Below are 26,091 nucleotides of genomic sequence, written 5' to 3'. Positions count from 1 at the left end.
GCAGCTCACTCTACCAGGAGGTGAAAGTTACCAGTAAATAAAGCAGGAAAATGCTGCTTATGCCCATCACCTCTGGAGGAAGCAGAGTCCAGGCAAGGAGTACCACAGCCCCTCCTGAACACACTGATGGCTTTTATATTTTTTACATCAAAAATAGTAAATTAATGGAATTATCCATTAAAATTTAAATTCAAAGGAAAGCTCCAGGGTAAGGCATCCCAGGCACTTCTTGACAGCAGGATGCTTTGAACTGAGCCAGAGGTTGAATAAAACTCTTCGAAATACCTTCATTAACAAAGTGCACCTGCTCTGGCAGGAGGCTGGGGAGCAGAGCCGTCTCCCTGTGGTACTGGCAGGGCCACGGCTGGAACACATGTGTCCCACACAGAGCACGGAATGGGCAGGAGCATTCCCAGCTCAGCTGCTCCCTATCACTGCACAGAGAGCACTGAGCAAACAGAGCAGTGTTGGGATGCTTTGGCTCAGCTGGCTGCCAGGCGGGTGAAACGCTGCCGCTGACGAATTCAGTGCCTCTCATTTTTATAGAGCAATGGGCTTGAAATTTTTGCCCAGGTCCTCTGAGCACTGGGTACTTCTCAAAGAGAGCAATCAGATGGGAGAGGCATAGGAAGATGGGTCCCACGCACACAAACACCATCCCTGTACCCCAGTATTCCCAAGGAAAAGTCTTGTGAGCTTTAGATAAGAATTTGCAGGCCCAGAAAATGAGAACACTGGCCCATGTGCACTCGTGTCTCAAAACCATGTTCTTTATTTCACAAATAACAGATTTCCATGTCCAAATTCGACTCAAAGCAGGTGTAGCTACAGCAGTTTCTGTGCAGCCACATCTGCTCATACTCCAGGGCAAATGCCAAACTATTTATTGCTACTTAAAATTTATTGCATTTTTAGTCCTCCATCCCAAAACTTCTTTTGTTCAAAAATTCCTTTTAAATCCTTGTATGCTGACTTGATAAATCAAATCTGACAATTAAAATGGTAAATTGTTCAGAACCTCAGAGTTTCCACCTGAGGATCTCCAAATACTTCTGGAACTTAAACACACTTAATCACTCCCATGCTTCTTGAAAAAACGAAAAAAAAAAAAAGTAAAAGCATCCTTTTTAATTCTCTTTTCATAGATGAAAAACTGAAGTCCTGGGAGCCCCAAAAGGCCTGTTAGGAAGCTGCTTGCCCCAAAGACTCCTTATCCAGTAAATCAGAGGCAGGGCTGGGAAGGGAAACCGGGAGTTTCAGCAACTCTCAGTCCTCTTGTTCTCATCACTTCATCAAACAACAGGCACAGCGATGTGATCATGCAGTTGTCAGTGTTTTCCCTCAAGGGGCTGGACAGAAGATGCTGAAAGCATTTGATCCTCATGGTATTAAATGTGAGCACTGAACGGTATTGTTCGATGCTGAAAATTCAGACATAAATAACTGGCTTGTTTCAAGTGAGTAAAACGATGTCTGTGTTTGCAGGAATCTCACAAGAGGGAGTAGAGAACCAGGGTGTTCCTTTTCTTTTATTATTACCTTCTTATTTCTTTTGTGGCGGTGTCTGGAAATAACCCATCAGACAGAGGAGCTGCTCCCACTGCTGCTGTGGCAGATGGCAAGCAGGGCTCGAGAGCGGGGCTCTGCCTCGGCAGGGCTGTGTGGGGAATTCTGCAGCGGGAGGAAACAAGGCGAAATGTGCAGGCTGCCGTCTGCATTCAGATCAAGCACTGTCTGTTGCTAGCAGCACAAGTTGTTCTGAAAACAAGAGTCAATCATCTGTAGCCTTATTTCTGTACATTTCCTGCAGGGGTCTCATGAAATAAATGAGAATAAATGTAAGGGCGAGAGTTCCTATTAGGAGCAGCCTCATCAGCATCACCCAGCCAAGCATTTACGTCATCAGCATGCTAATTTAATCAGACCTGAGCAGTGATGCTATAAATGGATTACCATCCCAGCTAGTGTGGTTACCGAGGTAACTCAGCCCTTTGTGCCACAGATACAATCGGCTTAATGATAATAAAAACCTCAGCACAAATGAAACAGAAGGAAAAGCCTGACAGGGCTGACGCATACACGACCCTTTCTATCCCCTCCCCCCTCCCCTTCCCCAACCTCAGCCACTCACTGCAATAAAATTAAGTGCTGCTGTGATCCGTATGCACAGCATTCCCATAGGGAACACGCAACTAAATGGAACCCGCGGAAATAATTAATACAGGCCAACAACAAATGTCGTCAGCACTACTTAATCATTCCACCAACCCTGAATGACAGAGGTACACAGCCAGAAACACCATACAGGCAGACTCCAAAGATCCTGCAAAGAGCTTCAGAGAAGTGGTTGCTCCCTGCCCAGGCAGCATTAATGACATCATGGAGTGCTTGGACCAAGAGCTGACTGCAATGGTGAGTCTACCCACCGCCCACCCTGCCAGGGGGGAGCATTTCCACACCATCTCCTGCTCTGCCAAAACTGGAGGTGACCTGACACTGGCCAGTCCAAAGTCCAGGGAGAAATTCAACCACAACATTGCCAACCCAGAAGTGGAGGTGTTCCTTTGCAGGGATGGCTGAAGTGGGACTTTGGGGTTTCCCGTAAAGCCCATCTCTGCAAAATCAGCCTACTCACCCCCCAGCTTAGTCTGGGAAAGGACATCCCTTGGAAAATGCTAGCCTAAACGAGCTAAAAGGCAGTGACATCCATGCCTTAAAATGGGCAGAAGGTCATACTTTCAGTTCCTCTAGTTCTTTCCCGATTGAGCACCAAGTTCCCTGTGGATGCTGAATGCCATACATTTTCCTACTCAGATGCCAAAGACCAAATTTCCCAAAGCTTTCAAGATTTGACTTTCTACTCCTCCTACCCAAAATCCCAGCAACTATGAGCAAAACCACCAGCACGTAAGTGCTCAGATGCCACAGAAGCTCAGGCATTTCACCTGCCCTTACTCCAAGTCACCACCTCCTCACCTACCAATTCTTCATCTGAAAACACCGAACACGACAACTGCACCAGGAGTGGGAGTGCACACTGTAATCTCAGGTCCATCAGGCTCCTAGTGTGTATTGCTCAAGTCCAGGCAGGATCTGAAGGGATTAGCATGAACTTTTGATGGATTCCTCAGAAGTGCAATGAATTCTCCATTGCCCGTCACATGAACACGCGTTGCTTTGTAAATGCCAAAACGCAGCTCACAAAGAGAGTTCCCAACATTTAAAACGACACGAACTGAAACGGCTGTGTCCTTGCCTTTGCTTCACAGAATAAAAGCTCTGCGTGTGTTGGTGGAGGGACTGCATGAGGGCAGCTCACTCCACCTATGAAAGAACATCTCAGCAACCCAACCCAGCACTTCTTCACTGAGCAGAAGTACCCAAGTGTTTGGACCTAAAACAAGCATTAGTGAGATCAGCTCTTCCAGAAAAGAAAGCTCTTTCTGAAGTAGCAGAACCCCAGCAAAGTCAAAGCTGCTTCTGTGCACTGCAGCATGTCCCTGCAAAGAGCAATAATAGCAGATATGTCTACAGAAAAGACACATCCAGGCTCATCTCTTGGGAAATCTCACTAAATACTTTCTCACTCCTCCACCACACACAGAAGAGCACCAGTCCTCCCGGGAAATTTATTACATACTTCTAGAGAAATAGTTAAGTAATTCCTTTAGGAGCCCTTTTAGATCAGATTACAGGAGTACACTTTTCCCTGGAAGGGAGAGAATCCTATGCAAATGACAGTAAATTACTATGAAAAGTTACGTTCTTGGCTGGAAACACCTGACTGACTGAAAGCACAAGAGCTGTGTGTCCTGGTCTAACTGTGCCCTCACAGCAGCCAGGCAGGTGAGATGCAAATAACCCCAGGAAAGAGGCTGGGGAAATAGAAATCCTCAAATCAGAAGGCAGATGGCAAAGCACCAGAATGCACAGCTCTGGAAATGGCGCGGCTGTTGATGTGAGAAGGAAGCCATCACCTTTGCTTCAATTTAAAAGTCATCCTGACAGCTTGAGAGATTGTAACATTTAAGTGACACAGTGACAGCTTGATCCAGTCAACAATTGCAATTCGCAGACATGCTCTAAACACAAACCCTGCTTTCCTGGGTGTGAAGCAGCCGCTCAGTTGGGAAAGGCATGTAGCAAAAGGGAGATGTAACATTAAAAATGTTCCTCCAGGATCGTGGCTTGGCCAGTTATTCTGCATATACTGTGCTGGTGAGACTAGACTAGGGCTCTCTCCATCCTTGTGGCACAGAAAGGATATGAGCCAGGTGGGTGGATGAAAAGAAAAGGAGAAGAAGTGGCATCAATGTCAAGTGTTCCATTAATTTCAAAAGGAGCTACAAGTGTGCAGATCTTCAGCTTTGCTGCCACAATCAAGTGAAAACTGAACCATGCAGTCTCCCTTTTCCCCCTTTTCCCTTGCTCCTCCTGACAGCCAGGTGGGCCCTGAGGTGCTTTCAGCAGGCATCCCAGCCACATTAAAAAGAGAATTGGGTGATCATTAAAATTTTGATTTACTTCTAATCTCTATACTTAGATGCTTGTTCTCTTGGCCCTGAAGTTATAACTAATGGTATGTTGGGCCTAATAGTGGCACTCTTTTTTACTTCCCCCCCTCCTGCTTATATAATTTAGTGCTGTGGAACAATGCCAGAATAACAATCTCCAGGCACCAATGTCCCTCAGCAGATAAAGAACAGCCAGTGCTGGCATTTCTTTCCCAGAGGTGTGTCCTTTTAGGTCCCCACAGCACATCTGGGAGGGATTGCTCTGAGCCTCTCTGGAGATGGCTTCTCAAAACAATAGGATTTCTGGGAATTTGCAAGAGGGTTCTAACCCATGGCACCAGTTAAATCAATCACCAAAAAGGAAATACTGGAGAATTTGTCCACAAAAAAAACCCCTGAGTCAATAGGCCAAATACTTATCCCTTCCAACTGTAATGGTAAAGCACTACTGTGCCCCTTCCTGCTGCTCAAAGGTCTTGTCATCCACAGGTAACATCAAAAGAATGATTTTTCTTATTGTCACTAATAACATGACTTTTTCAGTGACCCACAAATGTAGAGCACCACAACACGCGCTTACCAATGGTCAGCCCTCCACACATAGTCTAATGAATTTAAAAAACAAGTGTAACCAAGCTCATTTCTCTGTTTCAGGTTGTCTTAAAACCAAATTAAATAAATAAAAAGCTGAAATGTTTTCACAGCTTTTGACTTCCCAAAGGTATATTTTATACAGTAAAACAGTGACCATCCTAAACAGAGGAAGCAGTGGCTACTACAGAGCTTGCTGCTTTTGGAACATCTGCTCTGATTTGCAAGTCCCTCAGATAGCAAAGGAAGCCAGAAAATAAAACCTTCAGTAATGGCTCATTTCCAAGCCTTTATGGACAGATCAGTGGCTGAGCACTGAATTTTCTTAGAGAGAAAGCAGGGCAGGGCATCCTTGGCTGTCACTGTGCACAAAGGCAGGCAGTGACTGCAAGCTCAGGACTTGGTCTCAGACATCTGGGGGAGAACACTCACTGCCCCTGCCTGAGCCCACCTCAGACTTCAGCTCCCTTGGGGAATGGGAGCTGGTCAAAGCAACCCCCTGATGATGCAGTGTGGCCTCACCTCTTCCAAGTAAATCTTTCTTTAAAGAGACCTCAGTAGATTGTTCAGTCCAGTCCTCTCCTTTAGGGTGGGACTGACCCTGCCTAAACTGCTCCTGAAAGACCTTTGTACAACCTGACCTAAAGCCCCTCCAGTAACCCAGGACCTACCATTTCTCCATGCCATCTTTTCCTGGGGTTACCTATCCCTCCTATGGCCGTTTTACCCTAATGGCTAATCTAAATCTCTGGCTGGATTTTAAGTCCCAGACATTGTGCTTTCCAGTGTAGATGTGTCATTCCCCTTTTCTTTGCAGCTGGAAGCAGACAGACCCTGAACAATTAGGAGGCAGGAACACCCACAGGGAAGAGGTTATTTACATAAACAGGATCACAATGTGTGTGTGTTTATATATTTATTACTTATAAAAAATACTGCAATCTCTTTTCTTTTCTAATTAAAAGACCCAGTTTGCCCTGCTGCACAATTGCTAAGCAGATTTAAAATGGGGACTTCAGTAGCTATTTTATGGCTAATCAAATGAGTAAATATAATGATCTGCTCCAATTCCCATTCTGATTACACAGTGTAGCTATTTCATTCCCTCAATAAGCTTCTTGCACCCAAAAAGAATAGTTTAACGAGCTTCAGAGCAGAATGTTAGGCTCAATTTCTCTAAAGGGTAATAGAGTGGGAGTGTCTGTATAATTAGCTTTGTTGGGCTCCCTCCCTCACTTCTCAATACTTTCTATACAGAGCTTTCACTGTCTCTCCAGGTCTCCACGTTAAAGCAGAAAAATAATGCAGAGCACATTAGATTCGTACTAGTTGCACAGAGTTTTGAAAGATAAGAAAAGAGCTGGAGAAGTGCTAGCTCATTCAGCCCAAAAGGGCTCAAGTTTTAATTTAGCTTTAGCAATAAAAGCACATATGTTCCTGTACATAGCTTATTCATCTCTAATGTACTGAACTCTTAGAGGTTTCTGAAAGTTAAGATCTGCCAGACTACTAACACACTGATCATATCATATTATAAATCACTAAAGTACACTCAACAGTTTCTTCTCTGCATAGAAGTTGAACTTAAATTAACAGCACACAATCTATAATGCAAAACATTATCTAACACATTTGGAAGAGTCTGATGCTGAATTCCCTTATAGAAAATAAAAGTATTCGATATACTGATTTTTCACTGCAAGAAATGATTTTTTTATATAAGCAAGCAAAACTGTAATATTTTTGTGCTTGCAGAAGAATTTTCAGCTGAAGATTTGAAAATCCCTTCTGAAGTCAGACAGTCAGGTGGGATATGTGACTACTACCATCTCTACTTTACAGATGGGAAACTTAATGCTAGAAAAATTAAAAATCTTACTGAAAATAAAGGGTTATGTCAGAGATCTGCGAGGAAAGGGAAAAGTACTCCAAAGTACTGTGGCTGCATTAGACCTCTCTCAAATCAGTCATCTTGTATCTCTCCTACCACTTTGTATTTCAAAGCACCAAAGTGCCCATGGATACTGTCTTTGGAAGTCACACAAGAAGTCTGGCAAAGAGGGAAAAATCTAGTCAAATCATTTAAACCTGCAATGACTGAGGGAAAAAAAAAATCAAAAAAACCCACCAAAACAAACCAGAAAAAAGCAGGGCTCTAAGGAAGTTGCTCTGAAAGTTCCAAAGCTGAATCACAGGTTTCACCTCTAATAAACAAAATCCACAGTTGATCCATTGTTCACAGTAAGTCAATAGCAAATAAAAAATAGAGTAACACAGGTCCAATAGCCACTTGCTTTTTTTTTTTTTCTTGCATATAAGCTCACCAGTTTGCAGTTAGATAGCAATACCTGATCAGAAACAAACGGATACTGCACTTAAATATTTCAAATTCTCTGAAATAACTAAGTATCCCAGAAGCCTTGAAAAGAGACAGCTAAATTCTGAGTGGTACCAACAGGAGTAATGATTGTTCTGTCTCTTCCATTGCTAGGAAAAAAAAAAAAACCAAAACACACAAAACAAAACAAAAAACCAAAACAGAAAAAATAACAACAGGAAACCACCCTAGTGGGAGGTAAATGGAAAAAAATCAAGAATAAGGTGGGTCTGCCCCACCTCCATGGGACTCCTTTGCCGTGGGATGCTTTGAATTCCAGAGATTTACATGCATTCATAAGGCAACTGAATGATCTAATGAAAGAAAAATCCCTGACTGAATATAAAAGAAGACATAATTTTTATCAAGCCAGTCTCTATGAACAGCAACTTCTCAGATAAAGGGAAATATTCTGAGTAAGTGTTGCTATGAATTTGCACCACTCTTGTCTTTTTTCTTAGGTGTTCAGTAGGAAGAACACTGAGCTGGAGTGACCATTCATCTGACACAGGATGAACAAGTTCAAGTTTTTAATTTCAGGCCTATATACTCTGACAGAAGACAGAAAGATACTGAAAATCCAAGGCTTGAATTCCAACTTCTGATGCAGGCAGGTTCTTCTTCTCGAAACTAGACTTGGGATACTTCTGTCTTTACCAAAAATCCAGCACACAACCAACACTATAATGATATGAGTCAGAACAAAATGTCCTAGACTGAACACACTCCAGATGTGACTTCCTTCCAAGCTCAGTTGCAAACTACAAAGTCCTACAACAAGAGCATTTATCTGAGTCCAGGAAGCAGGATACCAAAATGCTTTCATCAAATGAGCCAAGCTGAAGCTGAAGCTGGGTCTTCACAACAGCCAGCATCTGAGATGCTCAAGAAAGCTTGAGAGGTAAATAAGATACTAAAAATTCCCCAAGGGATAGTCTTCCGGTAGTGAAACCACTGTCTATTCTGCATGCGAGAAGTCCAATTAACAGAGGGCCAGTCAACAGGATGTGACAGAATTAGGGCTGGATGCACTGGAACATCCCCAGTGCCTCTCCCAGGGAAATGGCAGTTCTGAGCACTAATCTTTACTGCCTCCCTTTTACCACACTGCACTTTGTGTAGGGCACAACATTCCACTTGGGAAGCCAGTTCAAGCATCTTTGCAGAACAAGAGAATCACTTTCAGATTTCCTTGAGTGGTAAGCTTACAGCTCCTCGGAGGTGAGTACTAGCAGATTGAGGGACTTGGTTTGGATGTATAGAGAATTCTTAAGCTGTTCTAGCAGAGAATAGCTTGAAAATGGAGAACAGCACCTTGGTAAGTATTTCAAAGTCAAACAGGTATCTGCTTTGGTGTTGGCTCTACCAGCTTAGCTGCACAGAAAAGTGAAACAGCTGCACTACCTTGCAATGCTGTGCTCAACATAAGCCTTGGTGAGAGACACTTTACCCCAATCCACCACGCTACCATCACAGAAGAGTGGAGAGGATAAAGCCCCAGGGGTCCAGGTGCAAATACTATGGGGTCACGAATAGTACAACATCACCTATGCATTCTCACTGCACCAGGTACTGAACAATCACCTAAACACCTTACACTGAGCAGGCAGGCATGGAAATGTTTTGTTTTTTTTTTTTTTTTCCCCTATTTAACCAAAGTGGCTCAGCCAAGGTTGCACAACAGCAAGCAGGGGTGTGGGAGTCTCAGGGACACATCTACAACACAGTTCTGAGAAGAACTCACCTGTTTTGTTAAAAGAAAGTCCAGGCTAGTGATGGATGCTTCAGACAGAGCATTTCTTTCCTCCTCACTCTTTCAGTGTAGCCTTAGTATCTTTAGTAAGTCAAGAGGAAACAATTGTAAAACTGATGCCAATCAGTCCAACCTGACCTTTCTCAGGGCCAAAGCCCCAAATTCCTTACCTGGCAAGGCTCTGACAGATATATCTGAGAATCCTGCAGAGTGCAGCAAGGAAAGTCCCTTCAGGGCTCAAGCTGCTATTTTACAACAAGAGACATTTTTAGCCTATAATTTTATCTCTTCCATCTCTCCCCATTGCTTGAAATTAAAATAAACATGGACCAGGGCCTAGGATTTTATTTTATCTGTCACATATTGCTATCATTAAACACACTTGAAACGAGTGGGTTTAGTTCAAATAAAACTGTCTCTTCCCTCTCCCTTTTTCAGCTCAACAAACATAAAATAGGAAACTGCACTCCAATACATTCAAGAAGCAACACACGTTACATCATGAATAGATGATCCATCTGGCAGGCTGACACAGTAATAAGTTTGCTTAATTGTCAGGTCAGGCATATTACAGATCCAGTCTGTCAGTCCTTTTATTACAGCTCTGTACTGGGGAACTTCAACCTCCTTGCACTCTGTATGTATAGATGTGGTATGCATCCATATGGTATGAGCACACACACATGGACACATATGAAGTGTCACTTGGAACAAGGAGATTAAATTAAGAAAGGAAATACTGAAGTCAAATAGCTCTTAGCAGCTGTATACATTTCAGTCTGGAATAATCACCCAAAGAAAGCAATGAGATATTTACATTTAATTTATTTGAAACTGGGCTGGTGAAAGCACTGATTATAGGGGATAATCCAGCACTGCCTCACAAGCAAAAGAGCCAGAGATCCTCAGATGTTCCCCCCATTTATACTTTTTAAGTGATCAGCCCATCATTTTGGTTTTGGCTCCATGCAGGTCCTATCATGCAGACGGTCTCCTGAGATTGTCCATATGTCCTCCTGAGAAATCACTGAGTACATTCAGCAAATGATTGAATTCGTCAAATGGATGCTTTGCCTTTAAAAAGCCCACAAAACAAAACAAACACCACCTTTTTCCTCCTTTGTGCCTTACCTCATCTTCTTCTCTCCATTAATGAGCTCAATTGTGAAGTGCTTTACTTACAGGAAGGCTTTAAGGTGTTCTGAAATACAATTTGTAGGAAAGACGCCAAATGTAAATTGTATTCTCTAGACCTGCATGCATTTGTGATTTTATATGAGCACGCACACATATGTTCAATATCAAAGCAGCAGGTGTTCTCTAAAGTTTTATTGCCGCTAGTTAGAAATGACCACATTACTCAACAGTGTCAAAGCCAAGTCTTGTCACAGGCAAGTCTTGCCAAAGAGCATGATGGTTTCCAGTATTAAACAGCCCTGCTTTGGGGTGCCGGCTCTGGCTCTTCCAGAAATCTCCAAAACCTAACAGTGATCTACATTTACCCAAAAGGAGCACTTAACAGTTGCATTCTCTGCGTGGTATCTCCACAGCTTTTTAAGAAAAGAATGCTGCCTAGAGCACAGTAGCAGCTCTCTATCACTGGGGCTTCGTAAAACACCATGACCTTCATGGCCACCCTATTCCACAGCCTGATCCCCTGTCTTGCACTCTGGACGTTAGCTGATGACGAGGACTCCAGTCAAAATCTTTCCAGAAAAAGATTAATTAGAATCCAAAACAATATTTGCACTATCTCCCTGCTGAACTATACAGCGCTGAAAAATCCAGCTGAACAACAGGAGTTTATCCATCACTTTTTAAGGCTGCAAAAGGGTTTTAACTGCAAAGATATTCCATGTAATGCACAGTTGATCCTTCTGCAAACCAGCACAGTAATCAACCCCATTACCTTCTCTTCCCCTCTTCATAATCACAGCTTGAAACTGCATGTGCATCCAGGCTTTCTGCTGGATGGAAACAGGGCTGTGCCTCCCATCTTTCTTGAATTCTCCTTGGATCACAAATTAGTGCTTTTGGAAGAAGGCACAAAAATTGCCTGAGACCTCAGGATGACTGGAGTGATCAGTAGTACACAATATGGCAATTCTTCATGGCTCTGAGCTCCCTGGGATAGGAATGGGCTCTCATTGACATCTTACAAATCACTCCAGAGTGGGTAACATACTCAGTCTCTTGTCAACCCAAAGATAAACAACAGTGCTACTTACAGCAGGACAGCGAAGTCTCTGACCTGGGTTATGCTGACAACCAGGTGAGACAATTGCATCCTACCTACCTTTATTTACACACAATGCCACGCAAACTGCACAATCTGCCCTTGTTCTTACTGTACTTACACACATGAAACTCCTTCCTTCCAAGTGAAGAATTCATTGTAAGATTCAAAATATTTTGTTTGGGCAGGGAGGAATCAGTCTCAGACTGCAAATATTGGCAGAAGTATTTATAACTGCTTCAAAATCTCATTTTTATAGCCAGGTCCACTTTTTGTTTAGTTTTTGTTTTTAAATCTGTGGGAGAAGACAGTAATACTCATTGGACCAACACGTTATTGATCTCCCATAGAAACAGCAGTGAGTTAAGAGTGCTCACTTTCAGCAGTGAAGCAGTATGTTACTTTTATCTTGCTGTAATATTTTTTTTCCATTTCTTCCTCTTTTACATAGTTATAGAAGTTTCCTATTCACTACTGAAACACCATATGGTGATAATATATGCTAACACAGGCACAGTGACACAGTCCACAAGCCTGCTATTGAGTAAAAGTTGACAACATAAGGTTGAGAGAATTGTAAGTGCTTCCAAGCCACAATAAGTACGTCACCTAATTGCATTTTACTGTGATGCAAAGAAGTCTGAGTCAAGGAAGGAACTTCCTTACAATGAAACTGTAACAGCCTGGAGTAATTTACAGTTATTTGAAGAGCTATAGCAAGGATCTATCAATTCATGACTTTCAGATACAGGCTAGGTGTGGGTTGGGTTTTTTTTTTAGCCTAGGCAGCTTTAATACACGGAAAGTGACAATGCATTTCAGCATCACAGCCATCTCTCAAAAGGTTCCAGACAGGAAGGCAAAAGGCAATCAATAAGAGAAAATATAGACAGAGCCCCTCAAACCGTTCACAGACGCCTCTGCCTCTTACTTTAACGAACTAGGTTTTGAACTAGGAACATCTTGGAACAATCCTGAAATATGTTCAGGCTACAAATGTATCATGTTTTTTTACATTCTGTAGGGCTCTGGATCCTTACAAGTGGTCCTGCCTGAAATGAGGATGGGAACAGATCTGCCCTGCCTTTGGACTGGTCATCAAGGTTTCTAGGGAGAGGTTCTCCCTCCCTAGGGAGAGATAAGGCAGACTCTCATAAAAACACACCATGCAAGACAGTACAGACCAGCAAATGATAACACTATCTCAGAAAGTCACTGATGTCTGTTTTACAATAAGCTATGTAGCATGGTCTCTCTGTGCCTCAGTTCTCCCTTTGCAGAACAAAGGAGTCAAACTTCCTCCTCAGGGCACAATGCATGAAAAGTTGAAAGTGTTCATGCAAACGGGCACCAGTAAACAACCAGGACTAATTTGGGAAGGCCACACTTTAAATGCCAGGGCTTCCCAGTGTGCTTGACCCTCTACCTTTCAAATGCATTTAGAAACTAAAACTGCAGAAGGTAGATGACCTTCTCTTCTGAAGAGCACAACTCAAGAGTATCTCCCATCAGCAGGATCTATGCCTGTCCTGCAATGGTCTCTGGATAAATTCGAGACAATTCAAAGGCATACCAAGGCAATGCCCTCCTTGTTCTGAGTGTAATGCACAAACCACAGAGTCATCATTCCCACTTTGGTGGAAATGGCCTGGGGAATATGTCCAGTACAGGTCACAGTGGGAGCAAAGTCCCAAGTGATGTATTGCCATGCAGGTGTTTCTATAAGTTGCTGTGCTGTTCCCTTGGCTCTGAACTATTTCCTTTCCCTAGCAGAGAGGGAAATGCAGCTGGTTCCTCCTGTGTGCAGAAGAGAAAAACACAACACAAAAGGAACAAAAACCATAGAGAGTAGAGCAAAGGAAGCCTGATTTCCTATGGACTTGTGTCTTGTGTCTTGAGCAGACTCTGACCCTTCCTGTTCTCATTTGTTACCTCTCCTGACTGCCCCTCCTGCTTCCCTTCTCCCCCAAGTATTAGCCTTGGCATTTGCCTGTGTATGTCAGCCAAACAATCCATGTTCCAGGTCAGAGATCCTGGTTACAGAGCAGTCTGGAAGAGCAAAAGTTCAGATTGCCTGCAAGACGCGCAGCGAGCTGGGAGCTCACTGCGCACGTGTGCGGACAGGCCAGCCCGTGGGCCACAGAGAGGACAGCCAGCACCTCACAGCAGCTCCCCTGGACACGGAGCTGAGTCCCTCCTGCCTGGCACCGAGTTCTTACACATATACCTCTCTCTTAGACCCATTTAAAAGTGGTCACAGAATTCAAACCATATGTGGGGAGTAGCCAACTGTTGGACACCGATGGGTGCTGAGGAGGAAGAATTAATCAACTTTGCTTTCGGTTCAAAACTCTCCAACTATTTCTTTGGCAGGCATTGGGCAGGAGAGCGGCTGCCACACGTGTGGGGAAATCGCCGCCTTGCGCCAGAGGACTAAGTTCAACTTCCAGTCACACACAGCTGGGAGGAAAAATCTTCCCACTTACGGAGTGCTGGGTAAATCAGAGAGTGATGATACAGGTCTAGGACACCACAACTTTCTGGGCCTGAAGCTTTAAATTCTTGTGGGTTTGCTGTCAAGGCATCACATCAAGAAGTCTGTTGACTGTAAATCACAAAACTGTAGCTGAGTATCAAGCAACACCCTCCCACAGAAGAAACATAAGGGTTTTTATTTCCCCTGCTTGGTTCACTCACTCCAAGACAGAGATAGATGCATTTCCCCACACCCAAGACCTCCCTAAATCCTCCTGACAGGGAAGGTTCTCATGTACCTCTGCCCATCCATTCACATGTGCTATCAGAGGAGGATAAATCCATGACAGGGTGCCCAGGTTGTGACCTCAGCTCCTCTGGTGACCCAGGCACAAATCAAGTCATTTGATCTCCCAGTGCCTTGGTTCCTCTCCTGCCCATGAGACAGCCAGCATACTTCCCTATTTCACAGGGCTGCTGTCATGGTGGTAAACCTGACGCCGCTGAAGCACTCAGATGCATCGACCCATGAAAGAACACAAGCAGAGTCTGTGTCCCAACAAAACACAGGTCTCTGCCCTAGAGGCAGCTGCTCTTCGCTGGTTGGACACGCGGACAGCTTGTGAAGTGTGTCGGGTCCCTTTGAGAAGAGTGCCAAACCACAGCGAGTGCCAAAAAGTGAGGATGGGGAAATGATGACAGGCTTCCTGAGATGATGGTATACAGTGCCTTGATCCCGTGGTGGGGAAAAAGATAGAAAACAAAACATAACAATAGGTAGAAGGCCTTGAAGCTTTAGAGAATAACAGCTCTGCTCTCAACCACTCACAGCAAAACAATCACAAATGCAGAATGAGAAAAAGATCAAATTATGAGGTACTATTTGCTTTTTATCACTGTTCCCAAAGTAAATGTTTATCTTTATCCGCACACAAATTTGAGATGCCTGCACAGATTTTAAAGTCCAATATATCCAACACTAGTCGTCATCTAAAGCTGTAGCCAAGCACGTAGGCAGGAAACCCAAATGGATGCAAAAAAAGAGAAAGGGGAAAGAGGAAAAGAAAATCTTACTGATATTACTGTGAACTTGATTATATATCAGAAAAAAAGAAACAGCAGGGGTAGTGCTGCTTTATTTTCACTCTGATGATAGTACAAGAGGAAGAAATAATACCCTGCAAAGGTCACTCTTATCCTGTTCATCTGTGACAAGCTGATAATCTGGGATCTCAGAAAACTTTCTTTAAAAATCTTCACGGACATGCTCTTATCAAAAGGATTAAGGTTTAATACATACCGGCAGATGCAACAGATTCAAGCATCTGCTAATCAGAGCAGAGTCAGTTTGCTGCATGCACTGGCTGGAGCTGATGAGAACAGGAAGGTTTCCCCTTCACATAGAGAAAGACCAAATCCAAATATATGTGAAATCATCTTTTGGCTGTGCCCCCCAGGTCACACGTACGTGACTGAACATCCCTGTTCTGTGTGTGTTTCCGCTTGCAGACATGTCAGGAATGGCATGACAGACGTGCGCTGCTCACAGTCAGCGCACCCCCCGAGGTGCTCCTAGAAAGCTTCAACCCTGGGACCATCTCAAGCACCACTCATGCAGGGTGGGAATGCCTTTGGAGAGGGGAACAACAGGAGAAAGGGTTTCTGGGTACAGAGGTTTTGCTTTTTGAGTGCTGGGAGGAACCTACTGAAATTACTCCAGACGTCCTTTTCTACTTTCAGTAATTCACAAGGATTTTGCAGACAGCACAAAGCCGGCATGCTGCAGCCAGGAGCAAAAGTGCAGCTCTCAGAGTTAACCCCATCTTTAAAACAGCCCATGCAATTCCTGATGTCTGTGACTATGACAAATGTGTCACAGCCCACTGAGAATGCCCCAGCCAGCAGCCCTGCAGTGAGCCTGCACAAGCCCTCTGATGCTGCTACAAGTGTTGGAGCTCACCAGCTCAAGGCCAGCTTGGGCACACCTCTGTGAGACACTGTCATCCCTTTGTGTACACATGAGCCATCCAAGTCAGTGGCAAAATGGCAGCACTCACAGCCTTCAGAAAAAGCACTGTGTAGCACAGAAGCTCTGAAATAGCTGGATGGTCCTAGTAAAAGGTCATCAACCCTTTAGGATGGACAGGGGATGCTTCTCAGTTTCAGCAGATGGGCTTATTCCCAATGAGCCTCTCTGTCCTACAAGCAAAGAGATTAAAAAGCCCACGAAACCCAAAATGCACAGACCTCAAGTGAACAAATACACAGAACCCCTTGCAACTGGGAAAGCACTGCCTGGCTACCCTGCTGTGCTGATGGATACAGAAGTCTCTTTGGCAAAGCTGTGCAGGTGCCCACAGATTAGACATGCTCAGACCAGCAGAAAGAGGCCAGGGAACTTTTAGTTACTTCAAATATCATATGTGAGGATGGCAGAAGCTAAGCCATTGACTTCAGCCCGATCTGAACGTCTGAAACAGCCATATCCCCCCGAGTCCCATAACTGAGGAACCATAAAACTCTCTGTCACATGAATGCTACAGGAGGGAGGAATTAATTCTGAACCCACCACATCAATCTTAATCTGTTTGTACCCCTAAATTTTCTTTTTTAAAAGAAAGAAAAATATTCCTGACAACAACTGGGATGCTAGCAAACACTCCGTGGACTGCACTTGCAAAATCCTTTCGGTGCGTACCAACTTAAGCAGTCAAGCTCAGGTAAATAACAGGAACAATAAAAAAGCGACTCTGAGCCTGGACTAGCAAATTTGCACAGACTGTTTTGAGTACAGATTCAGCAATCTGGTTTTCACAGGGTCTCATAGCCCCGATCAAGAGCAATCATAAGGATCTTTCTCTAAGCTGGAGGAATGTGCTGCTCCTTGCCGAGTAGGAGGCTTTATTCATGGTTGGAGATACAGTTCTGCACAAACAAAGATAAAACACCCGAACTCTTAGCCACGCATTCCTGATGCAGCTCTAAGTGGGGCACTAAAATTAGAAATTCACATAGGAGTCTTCAGCACTCAACATTTTGCCTTGTTCCATGGTTTGCCATCCTACAGCTGATACTGTTCAATCCTGTCCCATCATTCTGAAAGAAAATACATCCATTGCCTTTTCACTGCTTTTATTATCCTCAACTGGTTGTCAGAAAAAGTGATGGAATAACAACTAGCGCTGTCAAACATTTAAATCCCTTTTAAACTCCAGTCATTACATGACATTATTTCCCAGTATGTTTGGAACGTAATGAAAATGTATCACTGATTTTTTAATTTAATTTCTCTTACTTTTTTTATTTTCTGTAGCTCACATAGAGAATAAGCTTCTTTTCCTTCAAAATATTGCTCACTTCTGCTGACAATGTTGGATAGTGGCAGATGTCTAGTACTAGGGGCAATGACAGAGGCAGGGACACCGGCATAAACCCTCACATATCTTGCCTAACTCTGCCTTAATTTTCCCCATCTGTTAGATGAAAAAAAAAATAAATTATTTCTTTCTCTTTTCCACTACCTGTACAACCACATCACCTTCAACCCAGACCACAGTTTCACACTGCTACGTGCCATACACACGAGTAGTAAGAGGCAATTTACACTGAAGAGGTTCCAGGCTACAAGGACAGAAGAGATTCTGAGAGGAAGCAGTGAGGAAATGCTACATTCAAGGTAATTTAACACAGTGATGGTAGCTGGGAGTGAAACTGGTCTTCAGAGTGCGAGACCAGTTCCCTCCAAATCAAGCTGCCTCTGAGAACTGTACACAAATGGATTTCATCTTGACCATGATACATGGTCAAACAAGGTTTTTTGCTATTTAAACACTTCACAAATATTGGCAACACAGTATTTGCTTTAAAAAAAATATTAAATACCTCCAGACCAGGTACATCTTATTACTTGGTACACCTCCCATAAAGTGCTATTTTGCCAAACAGATATTCTGTTGGAAATTCGGGATAAAACTCAAGAGTTTCAGAAGGTAGGTGTCCAATTCCAGACCAAGCAATCAGCATTCAATACATAATTCACAGCAGGGGCAAAAAATCCTGAGCTTACGTGTGCTGCTATTTCCAGTATTTCATTTTCACAGTCTCTGCTGGAAGCCCTTTCTCCAGAGTCACAAAGTTTTCTTGTTGTTCAAAAAATGCAAACATTTATTTTATGGCCTGAAATTTGGCTTTTTGTTTTTTTTCTTCTCCTTAAGGTCTTGTTGCATTGATCTCTTAAGCAAGAATTTAAGCAGAACAGGTAAAAACTGGGAAAAATATCATTTAAGAGAGGAGCCAGATGACCACAGCATTCACCAGGCCTCTGCTAAGGAGTTCACACAATTTAGGACTAGCCCCTGTTCCCATCCCCAAAAGTTATGCACCTAATGTCTTGTCTTTTACTAATGCCTCCTTTTACTAATGAAAGACACAGTGAGTTCTCTGCCTCTGAACTTTCCAATGCGTTACTGCAATTTAGAAGGTGTGATATGTACACAGAAACACACTGCAGCTACACAAGAGGAGCTCTGTGCTTTACTCATCACACTAGCACTTCCAAGTTTTACCAAGCGAGAGGAAAATATTAATTAGATTTTTTCATAGTGCATCTGCAGTTCTTCAAACAATACCCAAGGCAAGCCAAATCTCACATGACATTGCAGTCACGGTAATTTTGAGATCACGTTGGTCATCTTCTCTGTTCCAATTCACCGTATCAGCGGGCTGGAACTCGTCATGATGGTGAAGGTCACACAGTCCTTTCTAAAACTTAAGCTCAAGATGAACTCTTTGAATACGGTCTCTCCTACACCACCTCACACGACAGAAAACATCCTTAGATGCTGTTGTGTTGAGGCTAAAGATGATGATTTAGTCTTGTAATTTTCCCTGGCTTTAGAGATTTGCAATTTTGAAAGGTAAAGCCTGCATTTTAATCACATCTGACTGGTTCTATGACTTAGAGAGACTTTCACTTGCAAGACATGGACTGAGCCTGGCTCTGAGGTTATAATGGTTGAAAGCTACCCACATGTTATTGATGGTCAATATGAAAATATCAGTGGCTAAAAAACCTCTGCTGCAGGGGACTCTCTCAACAACTGCCTCAAGACAGAGACAAGAACTTTCCAAACACAAAGCCTGAGAGAATCTTTCCCTTCGAGGTTTAGAGACATTGAGGTTGACTACTGCAGGGATACCTGACTTGCAGAAGGATCCTCTCCCATCAATCCTGCTGCTATGTGAAGGAAAGGCCTTTCTGCTCCACAAAGGATCCATGTTGAGAAAACGCTTTTCAAACTCATCACTTCAGGGGAGAGGGCAACACAGCTCTGCAGTGCAGCAACATCCTACCTCCTGTTACCAAGGCATGGGAAGCAGCCATCAGCCACCTTTGCTTTCCAACTCAGCTGCCCAGAGTTAGGCAGGAGCACAGCATACAAGGAGGGCACTGCTGTCCAAATTCTCCCCCTACCTTCTATTAATGGTGGTCATTTTTAGCTCATGGCACTGTCCTTGTCACCTACCCAGGACATAAGAAATGTTTTTAGAGTGACACCCAGGTAAGCAATGCAGGGACGGTGCAGAGATTCAAAGCAGGTCTGCTGGCTAAGGGACATTGTCTGGGATTGGCCCACCCATTCTGAGAAACATTATGGACCTTCCAGACCTACTGCAGAGGGCACACATCACTCTGTGCCAGAGGCACCTCCTGGTGCAGTGTGTCTCTTTGCAATCTTGAACTCATACCAAGGATCAATAGAGCTTCCCTTCCCTCTGTGTGAATTTATGCCAGTGGGCAGGGTATGTTAAATAAACTGCTTGTCATTACCCTGCTATCACTCCTACTCCACTGAGAGAGGACTATGTTACCATTTAGCTTATGTTGCTTTAAAACTGTCTAGAAGATAATATAAAAAAGGAACCTAACGATAAAATTTCTCTTATTCCAGAATAGGAGTATCCCCAAGGGCAAGGTATTCCTATAAAATTATTATAATTCTTTAACCGCATAAGCACAACTGAAAATGTCTTCTCTGAAAACAAGTCATAACTCTATTTTCCTATCTGCAGCCATTAACCTGATAAATTTGGGAAGGTCAGCTAAGGTGTAATCCAATAAATGTGCTGATGTTCTGAGTAAGTACCTTACAATTTGCAGCCTAATCTATTATCCTACTATAAGACCATCAAATGACTCACCAGTTTTAATACTTAGTACAGATCAAACAAAAGAAAATATCAAAGCTTTACATTCTAGTTCCACCTTTCAAGGACTTGTTTGAGTACTCTTTAATTACAGCAGATGATACATCCAACTCTGGCATTTTCTTTCCCTAACAGCTCAAGTTAAAAGTTGCTGTAGCTGTACTTTTCACAGGACATCATTATGTTAACCAATAAGTCCTGAAAAGCCTGATAAACTGAACAAAAGAGATTAGGATTTGATCCCAGAGATGGAGTTCAGCTTCTTCTGCCCACCCAACTGCCCAGTGTGTAATGCACCTGGGACACTCACCATCCTGGGTAAGGGGGTACAAGTCTGCAGAGCCCCCACCTGAGCTGTGGGCAAAAAGCCATGGGAACGAGCATGTGCCCCAAGCAGCACATGTCATCCTGGAAGGTGATGCCCAAACTTGGGCTCTGACTTAAAATCTTCCAGAAACTCAAATGCTCCTACAGAAGTTTGCATTTGAATGCTGTAAATTTTTTATTTATCTTTTTTAATGGTAAAAGTGGAAAATAAAAGTGAAAAAAACAACCTATTCACAGAACCCCAGATCACAAAGGAAGAAGTATCAGGAGGCACTCGTCAGCAACGTTAGAAAACTGTAAATGCTCAGCAAAATGGGCACAGAAGTTACTACAAAGACACTGGAGCTGACCAGGGGCACTGACAATGCACAGGGGGAGCACAAATGTGTTTCAGTTAACTCTCGCAGTGCTCTGACACTACAAAGCATTTCCCAGTAATAGTGCGCATTTGTGTGTGCTTGGCCCACACAAACAAAATGAACATGGGCTATTCAAAGCAGTGCCTGAGCAGAATTTGTCTCATTTATCGCAACAACAAAAACTCACTGGGAAAAGGACTGAATTGTATCTGGCTTACATTGTTGCTCTTTTTGACTGACTAACCCAAATTAGACTGTTTTTCAAGGACAAGTCTGTAATTTTATGCAATAACTGTGCACATGCTGCTAGAATGAAAGAAGAGTTTAATAGGGAGGTCCCTGCAGAAGGGATGGGAAACTCAGATCCTCAGTGGCAGATGGACACCTCCAAAAGTGCACAAATCTAATTTTACTTTGCTTTTGCTCAGTTCAAAGACTTAAACATGTGCAATTCTAAACAGACTCTGATCACTACTTTAGTTCTGCTCCAAAAGTACTGGTTCTCAGCTACTTAAAGGAAATGCAGCAGTGAAAAGAACAAAAAAAGCCACAAATCAAAGAGAAGGCTTATATGGCTATGTGCCCATCACTCACCTATCCTTTTGATACTTTTGACTTTAGGAGTTTAGCAAGATTAATACAGCATATATATAGCTGCATACATCCCTACAGACTTTTAAGAAATGAGACCATGCATGAAATTAGGAAGGAAAAACAGGGCACAACTGGGCACAAACATATCTGGGATGATTTTATGAGATTTTATGAGATCCCAAGAACTGCCCTGTTTTAAAGTGCCACCAAGGTGTCACCACTTCCTCTGATAGATAGATGACATCTCATCAGAACTTAAATAGCTCCACTCAAGCACTACCTAGGATGAGTGACAAAAATTAGCCGAGCCACTGACACCCCTGCAGTCCTTGTCTAGACACAGCAGAGAAGTGTGAATTCCTGTCTGCCTTGCTGGGCTACAGCCACCCTGAGAGCTGAGCTATGGTCCAAGCCACTTCATCGCCACTGATTAGATGACAAAAAACAAAAGAAAACAACTTGAGACGCAAATATCTGGATCCTTCTGGCGGCATGACAGATAAAAGTTAACAAAACAGAAAAACGACAAGAAAATAAAAGCAAAGAAGTACTTATGAACTGAGCAGGTTTTAATTCACAAGCTATTGTTGGTTGAAAGTTGAGGAGAATGAAATGCCAATTTTGCAATGCCAATATTTCTCTAACAGTCTCCGTGGCAATCTAACAATCGGGATCAGAGGCCCTTTGCTCAGAGGTGCGGCAGCTTTTGAGCCGGTGCCCCCTCAGAGCAGCTGCGCCCTTCTCCCCATTGACAGCCACATCTGGATGCTATCAGGAGGAACTGGCATGCCTGCTCGCAACAAATACTAAGCAGTTAGCAAATTGACTCCAGAAGTCGATTCTGGCCCCTTTCCCACTCTCTGTTTACGCAACGTGCCACTAACCTGTTGGGTCCGAGGTTTGTATGGAGAGCTGCTCTCCAGGTCGGCCAGGATGCTGGTCAGAGAGTCAATTTCTGCATCTAAACTGGACCGCCTCTCTTCAAGCGTCTTGCCACCAGGATTCACCTTAAAGAAGAAAGAAAAATTCCAGTTATTCAAACCACTTGGCCTGGTACATGATTTCTTACTCGTAGAGCTGCTACCATGCCCATCAATAACTTGCAGAGACAAACAGGCTGAAATGCTATAGTTCCCTCCAGAACAAGCAGTAAGCCTCCATCTCACAGGGATTTATGCTGCTTTGGGGCTTTTCCTCATGTATTTCCCACAGTGGGAGATGTGAATGAAATACCCTGTGTTAAACTCACTTGGGAGGATTAACAATTCAGCAATTTGCTGCTGAGGTGAAGACCCAGGACACCAAGAATACTCATCTGGGAAAACATAGCTGGGGAAAGGTTGGACGGGATCCAGAACCTGGATCCTGAGAGCATCTCCTCTGCCACGTCCCCATCCCAGGCAAAGCACAAACAAAGAAGAGCTACCCTAGTGGCAGCCACGGAGAAGCCATAGTGGCCAGTGACCACCCACATGCACCTATTCTTATTCCAAATCAATTCCTGGTAACTGTACCTGTCTGATTCAACACTTCTTCACAAACTCCATCTGAAAAATGAGGCCCTTCAAGGAAGAGTGAAAAGGTTCAATCCATTTCTAGCAGATTCAAGGTGAAGGGTGTGATTTGCAATAAGCAGTCACAAAATGGCATAAATAAGGTCCCTGTAAAAAGGCTATTGTGCAGGAAACTCCAGAGAAAAATGCCAACATGCAGCCAGGACCCTTTCTAATTCAACACGTTTCACTTTTTCTACGCTATCTCTATGCCCAGCCCCACTTGTACCCAGGCTGGTAGGGACACTCCCTTGGAGGGGAAGAGACATGAATTTTCACCACCACCACCCACCTCAAAAAGTTAAACCCAAGTCTCAGCACTACAGGAGAGCATGTGACCCCTAAGACACTGTTCAAGGGCTACACTGCAAGCCCTGCTAGAATAAGTATTTTAAAAGAGGACTCATTCACATGCTTTGTTTTTGATAATTAACCTACTCCAAAACTTCTGGAAAGGACCTCTGCACTGTACAGCCCAACCCAACAGTGGTACATCCTGACAGGGCACAAAGGCAGGTATAGACTAGGAAACATCTTCCTCTTTAATGTTTTCAGTGCTTTGGAAATTAGGTAGCTCCATCAGGAATGTGAAATTTTAAAAAAGCAGCTAAGGATCCCTACAGTGTTAAAAGTAGGTGTCAGGAGCCAGCCCCACTGAGCCAGCCCACAACATCAGGGCATGTACAGAAATCAAAGTTCCTGAGTCAAAGGAAATATTACATTGAAAGTCTTTTCTCAACATGAGTTAATTTTCTTCTGTCTTTCCACTTTTTACTTATCTGCAGATCCCCCAGATAGAGTCTCTCCACGTACGTGCAACCACAGAGCTCAGTGCAGAAGAGCTCATCCAGAGCTTGACGACTTCAATAATAAAAATACCAAAGAATTACCCAACAACTCACCTAATTTCAACTGCAAAGCCTGTTCAGACCATACCAGCACCTCCCCACAGACAATCCAGCTCTGTTTGCCTTCACTCTCACCAAGTCATTTCAATTTTCCAAGCCAAAAATTTGCCTTTTCCTTTGGGTCACTGGCTGTTCCAGATAGTTTTTATTTAAATTTTAATTTCAGGAGTATTTGATCATTACCTGTTTTACAGAACTCCCCAGTCATCAGTCTGACATATAAGTGGCAAGTTGGTCAATGAGAGACAGGTTATGTAAAGTAGAGGCTATTTGTTGGCCAAACTTATACGTGCTGAGGCATTCATTAGTTCCTAATGATTATTAAATTTTATTGGATTACAATAAATTTGCCTTGACTAACAAGAAAATGGAAGCTCCTATGTGCTTTATGCAAGAACACCCCATTTACAAGGCTGAGAGTCAGGTTAGAAACTACTTAAAAACTCAACTCTTCTTGCCTATTTTTATTATAGAGCCAAAGTCTTTCCATCCAAACTATTGTGCAAAAAAAGAGAAATATTTTTCACAGGAATTACCCCAGACCCTTACTCCTGGCTAACTGTAGGCACCTGCATTTTTATATCTCCAAAAGTACAATTTCCTTTCCACTTCATGGCTCTTGTTTGGTTTTTCTCCATCCTCCAAGTTGTTGGCCTATAACTGCCACAGGCTTCCCAGACAGAAAAACTGTGATTGTTCCACTCCAGCGAATTTTTAAGCCAAGCAGCCAAAAGTCGGCCTGGAAAGGAGAGGGGAGGTGCAAAGGGCATCCAAGACCCCAGCATGTGAGGTGATAAATCAAGGGAATGACAGACCCAGGAATAAACCTGGAGTACACACAGGACCTGTTTGGCACCCTGGCCCTGGAGAGAAGGGATGGTGGTAGATGAGAAGATCAGCCGATTTCATTTCTGCTTCTTAGCATTTCTGGGCCATATTATTCCCAGGTTCTCATTCCCCAGAACAATTATGCAATAGTTGACTAGCAAACACTGCAGAACAAGTTGTAAGGTTGTAAAAGTTAAATGTCCTTAGGAAACCTAGAAAAACAAAATAAAATAGAATGGAAACATCTCTATTGATTCTGGGCTCTGTAAAAGATTTATTTATTCAATTAAAACATAATCAACGTAGATTAAAGGCCCAGTTCTACAAATGCTGGAGCACAATGCAGTACAGAAGTGCCAACGAATAACACTACCGATATGTGTCAGGGCCTAATAGGACAGGAATGGACTTTGGAGACATTTAAGAAATAGTAATCTGGCAAAGACAGATTCCTGCTTGTTTCCTCTTCCCCATCTCCACAGATCTTGCATCTTCTCTCTTCCCATATTCAACTGAAGGATTTGCTGCATGGGGAAACAGGAGAAGCGTTTGCAACACCAACTTCAGCAAGAGAGGGTTAAGTTATTTCTCTTCCCATGCTCTTCGTCATGACGTTGCTATAAAAGTTTTATGATATTGTTCTGGAACAAAACCCAAGCACCAGGTCCCAAGGCACAACAGGTTCACACAGACATGACTCTGCTCCGAGGAACCCACACTGGTTAAGCTCACGACCTCGCAGATACAAACACCGGAACCAGATAGAACTGCTAATTCTATTTCTGTCTGGATTTATGGCATTGTTGCAGATATGTCGCTTGTGCACCCCCTCTTTCAGCCAGCAGAATATGGAAAAATGGGTTTAAAAAGAAAAAGGATGCTATCTTTGGCTCAGCCAACGTGAGTTCGACAGAAAGCAAACATAAGCCAACCCAGTCCAACAAATTACTCACGCCAGAGACCATCCACTCACGTGAACTTCTGCAACGCCTACACTCCTATCCCCTGGCTCAGTCCCTGCTGTGAGTCAAAAGACAAAAAAACAGCAGAGAGCTTCACTGCTTGGCTTGTTTGTCTGCCCCTGAATTCCTGGTGTGCAGCTCAGAGCAGCTGTGATGGTAATCCACTCCTGAGCCCTGTCAACCGACTCTGCTCTGATGAAAATTTGCTTTACTTTTGCTAATCCTTCCACCCAACACCAGTCAGTGCCACAGGTCCCCCCACACCACCCCAAGGGACATTTATTTGAGAACATGCAGTGCAGATGACAACGCAGGGGCTCAAATTTTGCCTCACTGTTCTAAAAGGGTTGTAAGACTATTCACCGAGCTAAAAGGCATGAAAAGCACAGTGATTTCCCTAGATGTCA

General features: G+C 43.4%; 1 protein-coding gene across 7 annotated transcripts in view; it reads right to left on the bottom strand.

Annotated features, from left to right (window-relative positions):
• LPP (LIM domain containing preferred translocation partner in lipoma) overlaps positions 1-26,091 on the bottom strand; it is a 319,665-nt gene that overhangs the window by 129,568 nt on the left and 164,006 nt on the right. For all 7 annotated transcript variants that reach the window (XM_027884103.1, XM_027884102.1, XM_027884107.1 and 4 more), the window contains one exon: positions 22,318-22,440. In XM_027884103.1, the coding sequence (XP_027739904.1) occupies positions 22,318-22,440 (123 nt within the window). The remainder of the gene's footprint in view (positions 1-22,317; positions 22,441-26,091) is intronic.

The sequence above is a fragment of the Empidonax traillii genome, unplaced genomic scaffold (genome assembly GCF_003031625.1).
Source record: "Empidonax traillii isolate 1590-97213 ecotype Southwest subspecies unplaced genomic scaffold, ASM303162v1 scaffold138:size3245559, whole genome shotgun sequence".
Lineage (NCBI taxonomy): Eukaryota > Metazoa > Chordata > Aves > Passeriformes > Tyrannidae > Empidonax > Empidonax traillii.
This window is presented reverse-complemented; position numbering and strand designations above follow the sequence as displayed.